Source organism: Hydra vulgaris, chromosome 08 (genome assembly GCF_038396675.1).
Source record: "Hydra vulgaris chromosome 08, alternate assembly HydraT2T_AEP".
NCBI lineage: Eukaryota > Metazoa > Cnidaria > Hydrozoa > Anthoathecata > Hydridae > Hydra > Hydra vulgaris.
The window spans coordinates 45,159,225-45,171,552 of record NC_088927.1 but is presented as its reverse complement, the minus strand read 5'-3'; the positions used below and the strand labels follow the sequence as shown (position 1 = coordinate 45,171,552).

General features: G+C 27.2%; 1 protein-coding gene across 1 annotated transcript in view; it reads right to left on the bottom strand.

Annotated features, from left to right (window-relative positions):
- Nucleotides 1-8,809: 8,809 nt before the first annotated feature.
- Nucleotides 8,810-12,328, bottom strand: part of LOC136083882 (TNF receptor-associated factor 6-A-like) — a 93,839-nt gene continuing 90,320 nt past the window's right edge. The window contains exon 6 of the mRNA XM_065803798.1: nucleotides 8,810-12,291. Within this exon, the coding sequence (XP_065659870.1) occupies nucleotides 12,202-12,291 (90 nt within the window). The 3' untranslated portion in view covers nucleotides 8,810-12,201. The remainder of the gene's footprint in view (nucleotides 12,292-12,328) is intronic.

The following is a 12,328-nucleotide window of genomic DNA, read 5'->3' as shown; positions in this document are numbered from 1 at the left end:
ACAACAGGAACATCTTGTGTTTTAAGAGTTATTGGCATTGATAGCGATATTTTCACATTTCCTATAAAAAAAAAGAAAAAAGTAATTTCTAAAAACTAGTATCAAATAAGCATCATTTTAAAAAACATAAGTATATTTATTAATTTATAAAACAATTAAATTTTAAATTTATAAAAATATTTGAAATTTCTTCTTAAAAAGGAGTTTTGCTGTCTTATTATTTTTTAATTTTATTCAACTACTATTTAAATCATTCTTATCATGAAAATAATATTAAAGTTGCCTTTTACACTTCTCTTTTGATTTCCATGTTTTTTAAATAGATTACAGCATTTCTGAAATTTTCTTTCAAATGCAACTCCAAAGTGTTCTCTATGATAATAGCAAACTGTTGTAAAAAATTTTCAACAATCGTTTAAACCAGCTCTCCATAATATCTTGTGTTTTTCATCACTTAAAAATGTTGATAGTTCTAAAAGACTTTGTCTTCTTGTTAAACCTTGCTAATGACAGTCGACATTACATTCTAATTCAATCGAACACTTTTACATATTTTCCGACTTTTAAATTTATTCAAAAATTTAGTTTTCAAATATTTTAAAAAATAAATATTTTTTAGAAAAATCATTAACATTATTTAGTTTACGGTAAATTATTTAAACATTTTTTATGATATCCATATAATTGGATATATTATATGACTTCCTTTTATACACGATTAAAGGGTAACTAATTTTTATTTTATTTACAGATCATATAGCAATTATTTAACATTAATTAATTAATTACGTAAATATAAAAATTCTGCAAAGTAATAGAAAACTAATATTTAAAACATGAAATCAGAGGCACAAATATAATATTGAGGAATAAAAAGGTTTTATCTATAAAGAAAAATATATGTCTTTTATAAATAAAGCCTTTAACAAAAAATGTCTTTTATAAATCAATTTGGATTACAGCCTAGTAAGGTTTCTATACTTAAAAAAATGTTGGTCTTTTACAAAAAAAAATTAGCTTTAATAAATAAAATATTTTTTCTAATAAATGTTTTATATGGCCTCTAAAATTATCAACTTTGGAAAATAACTAATTTTGAAAATTTAACTAATTTTATAATTAATATATATAAAAAATTTTGGTCTTTTACAAAAAAAAATTAGCTTTAATAAATAAAATGATTTTTCTAATAAATGTTCCATATGGCCTCTAAAATTATCAACTTTGGAAAATAACTAATTTTGAAAATTTAACTAATTTTATAATTAATATATATAAAAAATTTTGGTCTTTTACAAAAAAAAATTAGCTTTAATAAATAAAATATTTTTTCTAAAAAATGTTCCATATGGCCTCTAAAATTATCAACTTTGGAAAATAACTAATTTTGAAAATTTAACTAATTTTATAATTAATATATATATATATATATATATATATATATATATATATATTAGGGGAGAGTGGGGGATTGGCGAACACATAAGCGGGAATGCGAATTAAAGACACCAGTTATACAAAATTGATCATATTTATTGCTTATCAATTAGTTTAACTACTCAGTCACAAACCCTCAAAAGGAATTTTTAAAAATCTTATTATAAAATAAAAATTTATGCCAGAAATAAAACCATTGGTGTTCGGAATTACCCTGCCTACGTGGGGTAATTCCGAACACATTGGGGGGCAATCACAAGCACTGTTGTGTAATAGCGAATAAAAAGCTAATTGTAATAACTAAGTCTAAAAACTATATTATGCAACAAAAACAAAAAAAAGGAGTGACTTTATTTCCATAGAAGCTACAACAGAGTGTTACTCAAGAAAAAAGTTGCATAAAATTATCAGAAAAATTTAAAATCAAATTATAGTGAACAACATCCGCAGCTTCATTACACTACTGCACGTCTGGAACTGAGCATAGGATCCCTTCTCAGCAGGTAAAAAAAATTGTCGAATTCATTTTTTTACAATGCTGTTTTGACCATGTTCGGAGTTACCCCGCGTTCGCCATTACCCCACTCTCCCCTATACATATATTTTTTTTTGGAGGAGGAGTGGAGGGGGGGGGGCTTATTGCATCCTCCCTATTTTTTGAACCTAACCTGGGCACAAAAGAAAATAATAAATTTCAAATTTATTATTGCCCTCAAAAAGACTTTAATAATAACTTTTTACGTCATATATTGCAAGTTATAATAATGCCTCAAAAAAAGTGATCAGGGTGACATTACCATTTTGACCATCGAAATACGCGAAAATATATGCCTTTATTATCTAATTTGCATGTAATTATGGCGGTCTAAAATATTTTTAATTCGAAATTTGTATCCGCCATGCGGAAGATTTTCTATGCACAAAATTTCAGTATAATACGTCATTTGGCTCATAAAATATTGCTATTTAACAACAAAAAAGTATATTGCAAAAAATGTTGATTCAGAATAAATAAGAAAATCGAATCCTTAATATCTCAAGAACCGTAAGGGGTTGGAGGTTCCAAATTTCAGGTTTTCTTAATTTTCATAAACCCCATAACATATAAATAAATTATCAAAATCCAAAATAAAGGTGACATGAACCTGCTGATTTGACATGGAATTACCCTGATATTAGTTTTTCATTGAAGTATTATCTCCAGCAACTCAAGAGTAAGAGAAAGGTTGCTGATGTTCAAATTGATAAGTTCTTAAAAGAAATACGTGATTTTCTTGTAATTTTTTTTATGCACGTAAAAAAACTTTATACTTATTTGAAAGAGGATTTTATAATTTATTTAAATTTAATTTCATTATGTTAAAAATACTATTTAAATATTGAAAATAAAATGGTGAAAGTAAAGGAACTCGAAAAAATTATGGAAATTTTTTTCCAAAAAAATCGAGAAAAAGGTAAAGCCTTTGTTGCTATGCAGTTTATAGAATGGGGTTTACCCCGACCAACTGCTTACGATAATATCGTAAAATTGGAGAATGGATCTCTAAAAAGAAAAAATGGAAGTGGTCGAATCGTTAAGGTAGCTACTAAAGAAAATATTACAAAGATTGCTGCATAGTTTCAAAATAAGTCAGGGTACTCCCAAAAGAAAGTAGCTCAAGTTTTTAACTGTAATCAAACTCGAATTTACCAAGTATTAAAAACAATGACTAACATTCGAACTTTCAAAAAAACAAATCGTCCAGATCGTAGCCATCAGCAGAAGAAAGCTATGCGTCCTAAATATCGAAATTTGTAGGAAAATTATAAAAACTTGGATTTTGTTATGGATGATAAAAGCTATTTTACCTTAAACAAAAGCACTTTTGCTGGTAATGATAAGTTTTATGCCGCTGATTCTTCTCAATGTTCTGACCAAGTAAGATACAATTTGCGTAAAATGTGCGAGGACAAACTCTTAGTTTCTTGTTGCATCAGCCCCCGTGGAATAAGCCCTTTTTATATTCATCTCAGTAAGCAGGCAATCAACCAGTACGCTTATAAAGAGATATTAGAAAAAGCATTACTTCCTCCAGTATCAAAATATTATAAAAAAGACAATGAGTTTGTCTTCTGGCCTGATCTAGCTCGATCACATTGCGCAAAGTTGGTCATCGACTTTTTAAAATTGAAAAAAAAAACAAAGTTGTATCTAAAGATATAAACTCAGCTAACGTTCCAGACGCAAGACCAATTGAAAACATTTGGGGTGATTTAAAGCGGCTAGTGTACAAAAATAATTGGAGAGCTGAGAATTTGGAAGAGCTTGAAGCAAGAATTAGATATTGTTATTCAAAGATGAATAAAGAAATTTTCCTTACTCAAATAAAACATCTTTCAAAAAAATTTATAATTTTGCTAAATATGGTATTTGAAATAATTATTTTAGTATATTTATAATTTACGAATACTAGCATATTAACATTTGAAATATTAAATAATTAAACTTATTAGTTCTTAAAATATTAACTTTTATATTTTGTCCAAAATTTCATTTATGAGGTGTTATGTAAATAATTTTTTTCTACCGCTCACTAAAACATATTGAAGTAAGGTTTAGGTATAGAAAAGGTGATTTACCAAGACCTTTATTTTACGGGTAATGACAGCTTGTAAATATTATTAAATATGTATTATACATCGCAAATGGAGGAAGCATTTTTTTTAACGGTGAAAAGGTAAAAATCAGATAAAAGAGCGAAGGAAAGATAAATATAAATTGTTTAGATGAGAAGATTTGAAAAATAAAAATAATAAAGTGAAAACAATGAAAATATTAAAGAATAAAATTCGAAGAAAAAACATCAAATAAACAGAAGAACTAAACGCAAAGAAAAAAGAATAAAAATGTTCGCGACAAATTCGAAAGTATAAAACTTTAAAAAGTTATTAAAAGAAAACAAAAACACTTTTTTTAAGTTTTGTTAATATATAAAATTGGGATTGCTTATATTATCGTATATTTTTGTGTATTGTCGTCTGATTATGTTTACTTTTTACATTGTCGCGAATTTTCTATGTTTTGTTTATACTAATGTGTAATTTTGTGCATAATTTATATTGACGTGAACATTTGTATATTATTTATGTTGACGAAAATTTTTTTTTGTGGTCTTTTGCTTATTATTTTTATTATTGTTGCTTTTTATGTTTGTTGCTATTATTCAAGTTATTATTTTTTTGTCTCATAATATTTAAAAATATTCTTTTGTTTTCTTTTTTATTTTCTATCGTTATTCTGATCGTCAAACGTTGTGTTATCTAATTCGTTCGTTATCTCTCATGTCAGTTAATTCACTTTTTCCTCTTTTGGTTATATTTTTCTTGCTTTTTTAAATATTATTGTTCTTCTTTTCGTTTTGCTTTATTTTCTTTTGGCCGCCATCTATATTACTAATTTTTGCTTTATTTGTTTATTTTAATAAGGTATCACTCCAATGACTAGATTTTAACTGTGCGAGTGGCGCCAATCCTAATTTTGTAAAATTATAAATAAGTTTCGAACTTTTTCTATTTTATGGTTTATTAAATGAATAAAAAAAAAAGTGTAAATGGCTTCCTTCTGCTGTAATAACTTAAATTATAACTACTTCTTTTAAGGAAGTAATTATAAATTAAAAAACTTCTTTTTATTGAGCTTTAACGAAAATTAGTATATTCTATTAACTAAACAATAACTTATAGAAATATATACACCATTTTATCACAAGTTATGAAAAATCTTATCACAAATCTAAACAAAAAAGCGTCAGCATGAATGAGCAAATACTTGCGCAAATATTTAAAAGTTACGCGAAGGTTAAGGTAGCTTCTACTAAAAGTAACTTTTCTTGCTAAATCAGGCTGAGCATTTTCTGAGGATGTTTTGTGAATACCATAATTTGAGAGTTTAGCTTACAAAAAATAAATCCTAAATTTAGTATTAAGCTGCTGCGCAAGTTTTGTGAAAACGAAATTAGTAAATTTTGAACTTACGCCAAACTTGCGCTAAACTTACGCTTAAAAATGTTTTGTGAAAATACCCAAGTATTTGATGAATAGCGTACTGTTAACAATAATACCGTTAACTAAAAAATATCGTTAAACAGAAATATTTAAAAACTTAAATTTCAAATATAAAACACTTTTCGTATAAATATTATTAGGGGTGTCCCGGACAACATATTTTCATTATCCGACCGGATATCGAATACCTGGATATTTAAAAATTATCGGGCCGGATATCCAAATAACGTAATTCAAATCCTAAAATATATATTTTATAATGACAAAATATTATCGTGATAAGCTGGCGAACTCTATTTGAAAAATTTTTAAAAATAATGATAGCTGTGATATCAGAGCAATATGCATTCCATATGGAAATAAGATGAGCAGGGGGTGAAGTAAATCTCGTCAGAAGTCATTTTGCACAACTCTGCTGCATAATCTCGCCAAAAAAATTTCATTGTTATTTGTATGAAGAGAGAAAAAAATGAATACTGAACCTTCTTCAGCTGCAATAGAGGTTCAAATTTTATTAAAATCTGATCAAGTCTCCTTTTTAAAAGCTGCTCATAGAGATGATGTTTTCTTTAATCGCTCAATTATAGAAAAAAATAATGACTAAAGTTTTAAATTATAAGAAAGAAGAGTTTTCACTGCTAAAAGATTTAGTACTCAATTTACAAGCACCACCTAAATCCTCTGTATTATGAGCAAAAGCAAACAAGGCAAAATATGTTACTTTCTCTACGTTGAGGTAAAAGAAATATAAATGATTGATAACTAATGTATTTATTGCGCATATATAATTTTAGTAGTATTTTAATAATAATAGGGGATTGACATAAAACAGGGCCCTTTATAAAAGAAGGTAGAATCAACTAGCTGTAACCAACCAAAAATCACATTAAAATTTTCAGGAAATTTAATCTATGTTTTACAATTTAACATCAGAAAATTAAAGGTATAACTATGGCTTATTTTAAGAAACAACCGTTGAACAAAAAAAATGCTTGGTGTCAATTTTCCGTGGAAGAAACCTAAAATGTGCCCCTTAATTTAATATTTGAATAAAACCTGATTATTTATCAAAAATTGACTATAGCTGATTTGTTGATGATACATATTTTTGTTTTCATTATTCACATTAAAAGTTGACAAACTAAATAGAGAAAAATTGACAATAATTTCAACTATTGTCAAACTAAAAATAACTTAACTTAATAAAACTTTAAAAGTAGTACTTTTAAATATTCTTCTTGCCGAAAAATAAATTTACTTAAATGTTTGTGGTCAGCTGAACAATATTCCAAAGTCATATTTGAAACAATTAATGTCCAAGCAAGAGATTTGATAGGGGTCCATCTTACCTTCGGGGCCTGTTGTGGACCATTTTCCCTCAATAATAACAATGTTAAAAAGAAACCACTAACATTAGATTATTTAAAAATATATCATATCTAGGTTTCTTTCAATTTTCAAATGATATTAACATGAAATATCCGGTATATAAAACATTTGTTAAAGTTATTATCCAGCCGAATAACGGATACAGACCAATAATACTTTCCGGCTCGGACGTGCGGCAGATTTATCCAGGACACCCCTAAATATTATATAAACAACCTAATAATTCTAATAACACTTTTAGGAATCCCACAATACAGATCAAAATAAGGGTCGAGCTCAAAAGAACTCGAATATATTATCAATTAAGAAAATAATTTTTTTAAACTTATTTTTAAATGAAAGAAAGTTCCAACAACAAAGAAAAGCTCCGTGATACGTCATAAGAGATCTTCCAAAATTTATAAGCAAATAATATTTATGAACATAACTGTTTTTCTTCGTTCATAAATGTTTTTTGGTTTCATTGCATATAAATTTGAAAAGGATATAGGCATGCAGTTTATTTTATATTGTACATAAAGCAAAAACATTAAAAACATTTAGTTGATATTTATTAAGAAAATTTATTTCCAATAAAAGAGGTCTTGCATGACTTTGACGGTCTTCAAAGTTTATTAATCGTGATAGATGCTTCTGTTGGCAAAAAAAAGGATCTCATTCAATATTTTTATAGTTTAGGTTTCATTGAATAAGCGAGTAAAAAAGGTTGAATTAATGCACGTCAATAAAGAAAATTTCTTACTTTATACAATACTTCAATGTTTTTTATAACTTTTTGGCATTAAGTATCGATATGATTTTATCCTTTAAGATTTTCACCAATAAAAACACCAGGGAAACGTATCACTTATGATTGCTTTATTATTATTACATAAGACTGCCTATTTTTTAAATCACAAATACATTTGGCTTGGATGCTTCCAGCGAAATAAATATTATTCAACGCTGTAAGTAGGAAGAACTTTTTTTCACATTTTGTTTGTGTCATCACTATTTATTTGTGTAAAGCAACATGTAATGTATTCAGATTTTATTTCAACTTCTTATGGTTTTGATTTATATTTTTTCAAAACTCATTTGTATCAAAAGAACTATAAGGGTATTAAGTCTGAAAATAAAAGAATATTTACCACTAGGATTGATACGAAGAGTGTATTTTCAAATGCGGTGTGTCCATTTTTGAGATAATTGACTTTTGTCGCTACACAATGATGACTCATATATTCGGAAAAACTATTGTTGCCTAATTTATATATGCATAAAGTATATTAGATATGTTAAGAGTTAAAATATAGGTAAATACAAAATATAGATGTGAAAAGTGTTTTATATTTGAGTTTTTGTTTATAAATTAGCATTTGATTTCAAAATACTATATATCCAATTACAGCTTATTAGCGAAATTCGGAAAATTCCTTTTATAAAGATGTTTTGGAAAGAATATAAACTTTATAAGACCTAAATATCTTTTATTAAATAATTTAATTCAACATTTTGTATAAGTCTGTATATTTTATGTTTTGGTAACTATATTTTAATGAAAATGTAAATAAAAACAATTTTCTGTTAAAGCAATGTAAACTACAATGTTTCAAAATTCACAATTTTGAAATATAGTAGTTTAATTAATAGAATTTAAATTTGTTCCGGAGAGTTAAATGGGAAACGTTAAAGTTTAAAATTAACATTTTAAATTAATCGTCTTTACTAGACAGTGGATTATCTACTCTAGAATCTTGCAGAAGTGTCTCATAAAGTTTGCGTTATGTGTTACCAACACCGACAGTATTTAGCAGACAAAAAAATATTTTTTTAAACATTTTTCACATTGTTAAACACTAGGACACTTAGTTAAAAAGTATCCTATTTCTTCACCTTCTTAAGTAGGCAATGCGTGGTTAGCTCAGTGTGATGGTAACATGATCTTTCAAATTAAATATTTTTTTTTGTGTAACTTTTGTCAAACGTTTTATTGTCTTCATAAGTTTTTTTCTGCTTTAAAGTCTAAAGCTGACCAATCCTGGCCATTAACAAAAACATTCTCATATTGTCTTAAAATGTCTCTGTAACAGTGGTGTCACTACAGGGGTGAGACGGTACAAGCAACACTGAGTAACACTATCACAACCCGACACAGAGGGGTAGCACCACAATGAATGAAATACAATCATGACAGAACTGCTCTTGTTTGTGTAATTTATTTTTGCGTTTGGCCTAAACCAATATATTTCAGGTTTTGAATTTTAGATATTCTTTAATAATAACTCTGCATTTTCTTCTTTTTTTACTACTTTCTTCATTTCACACAAAATCTTTTGTCAAGATTAAAAGATTATTCCGTGTCGTTGGACTTGTTAGTAAAAGTCTGAAGAGGTGACACCAAAAACTTTTTCAAGGAAAGAAGCTCAAATTTATGTGTATTTCTTGCTTTATCAATACCAGACACCTAAAAATAGACAACGTAATAATGCATTGGAAAATGCATCAAATTTTTTACAACATCTCTCTTCATCTTTTTTACAACATCTATCTTCATAGGCCAACAATTTTTTACTTCCGCCTCAATTTTCAAGCCTGTTTGGAAATAACGGACAATTAATATAAAATAAATTTTTTTGTTAAATTATTAAATCAAATTAAGTTTTCAAAGTAAAACACTGCAAACAAAAAATATATTTAAACTTATTAATATAAGATGTCTTTTTGATATATTTTATATCACCATTCCATAATCAGTTCGGTTGAACAAAATAGTATTAAAGTATGAACAAACGCTAGAAATAAAGAAATAGTTTGATTTTTTTTTATTGTTTCAAGCATTGTATCTTTTTTTCAATGTAAAATAGGAGATTAGGTAACGCATTAATCTTGTCCGCCGCAATCCGCTATTTTTATTAACGCGAGTTTGCGATTGCGAAGAAGTAATATATATTTGCCATGGATCGGTCACAATTAAATACCGCACTTCGAAAATAAATTAAAAATTCCATAGCGCGTTTTGAAAATAAAGTGCTTAGCAAATAATCGGACATAATGTCTGTTAGGTCCTTATAAACAGAAAATAAATTGCACAACTTTTTCTTTTTTTTGAAAATGATGCATACCGTGTTTTGAAAATAAACTCTTCAAGTTGATATAGTTAAAAAAACATGGCAGCTAAAGCATATTCAGAATATATACGAATTACGCTTTTTTTTTATATTGCAGCTTGAAAGTGCTTTATTTTTACAGACAGTAATTGCGCAAAGAAAACAAAGGTTCCTATTAAAAAACATGCATTTCTTTGATTAGAAAACAATTTCCTATCGTGCATTGGATCTCTCGATTTGCAAAAAATCCTGTCTCCAAGTACGTGCTAAAAAGATACAAAATAATTCCTTTATTAGTTCTAAATCTACTACGTTTAGCACATTGCAGCCTAATGGTGTTTTTATCAATATTATGGTTTTTAAAATATTATGAGACAATTATTGAGGATGAGAAAATTAAACCTGATGACTACAAATATAATCACTGATAGTTGACTTTATTCATTTGTAAATGCGAAAAAAATATACAAAAACCTCAATAACCCAAAAGATTTGGAGTATCGCTTTTAATCACTGTTATGCTTAACGTAAGCTATTTCACTGAGTTAAATACATCTTTAGTGATTGGTTATAACAAATTATAAAAGAGAGAGGTATCAAACCATGGAAGGAGCAGAAAGTTGAGAGTTCAAAAATTGATAATAATTATTTAATAGTTCTTTTCTTTAACGACCAACGTAATAAGATAATTTCAACAGAAAAGAAGGTTGATAAATACTATTAAAGAACTTTTATAGAGGAGTTATAATACACCAGTTTCTGAAAAAAGTGTAGCCTTTGGTGAAAGAATTTGCCCGAAGGTTAAAACCACATTCTTGTTTTTCGTTGTGATAAAACAGTTGTTAATACTAAAGTTCACAGCTGCCTCGAACCAAAGATTTGCAAAAAGCATTATAATAGGCAGTATGTCAAGTACATTTCAACAACTTTTTTCTACTACCGATTTAAGATCTTCGATGGTTTCACTTTGTGAAGTACTTTCTACACTGGTTCTGAGCCAGAACTCAAACCACTGCGCCACGGCCGCACAATTTGATGTTTCTTACCATAAAATAAATACTTTGAGACAAAGTATAGCTGCTAGTATACGGAGAACAAACAGTGACAAATAGTAGGGAGCTGTATGAATAATTGCCGATAAGGTATTGTCTCTGCTAAAAGTAATAACTAAGGCCCTGTTACTGAGACTTTTTTTGTTTTTGAATTAAAACTAACCTTCTACTAAAATTTTTACTTGTGATTAAGTTTATTAGTTGTCAAAATAAAGAATCTTCAATCAAAACACTTAGCAGAAATTTTTAGTCCTGAAATGCAAAATCTATTAACACCAGAAAAGACATCAAGCTAAAAAAAAAGTCTGAAATTTTTCAATGTGTTTTTGATGTATAAATGAGAAAATGGTATCAAAGAAAACTGTGAACGTTAAATTTTCTAAATAGTAAGCGTAACAAAATAATATAACGATTTCCACTTATTTTAATGTCTCTTGTTATGGATTCTTATTAAAACTTACTAAATCAAAATGAAAGTTATAAATAGTGGTTACTGATTTCTGCGATAGGTCATGTCCATGCATGTAATGTCCAAAAATGTTTGCTTTGACAAACAATTTTTTTTGATAGTTAATTTTAAACTTTTTTTATGCAAGGAAACACTGTTTGTGTTCACTTTGTCTTTACCAGCTAATCCTTTAGAACAAGTGAAGGTTTTTTTTATTGTAAGTGAAGACCATATTTTCTATTTTGACTTTTTAAATTTAAAGTTAAAACAACGAGCAAAAACAAATTATTTACTAGTAAAGTATGTCCCAGGAAAAAAAGTTCTATAGAATTTCTTTAAACTTTTACAGCATATGGTCTATAGAAATTCTATAGAATTCAAAAAAATCTTTATAGAATGTCTATTAATTTCTATAGAAATTGCTATAAAACTTTTTTTCCTATAAAATAAAAAGTAGAAAAAAAGTTCTATTGGAATTTCTATAAAAATTAACAGAGATTCTATAGAAATTTTAAAGAATTCTATAGAATTTCTATAGACCATATGTTCCAAAAGTTTATAGAAATTCTATAAAACTTTTTTTCCTGGGGTGGTTAGGGATCAATATATACAGATGGTATATAACTGATTGATTTAATGATGATATATAGCATGATGTACACCCGATTTCTCACTTATTATTATTTAAGAAACTTAAACAATTTTAAGTTTCAAAGTGTAAAAACTTTTAGTTTTTCAAAACTTATTTTCTTACCTTAAAATTGCACCCAATATTCAAATATTGACATGGAATAATTGTATTAGCGCAACTATCAGTAATATGGGAAGATATCTATAAAAAGTTTCAAAAAAAAAGTTTTTAACCAAGT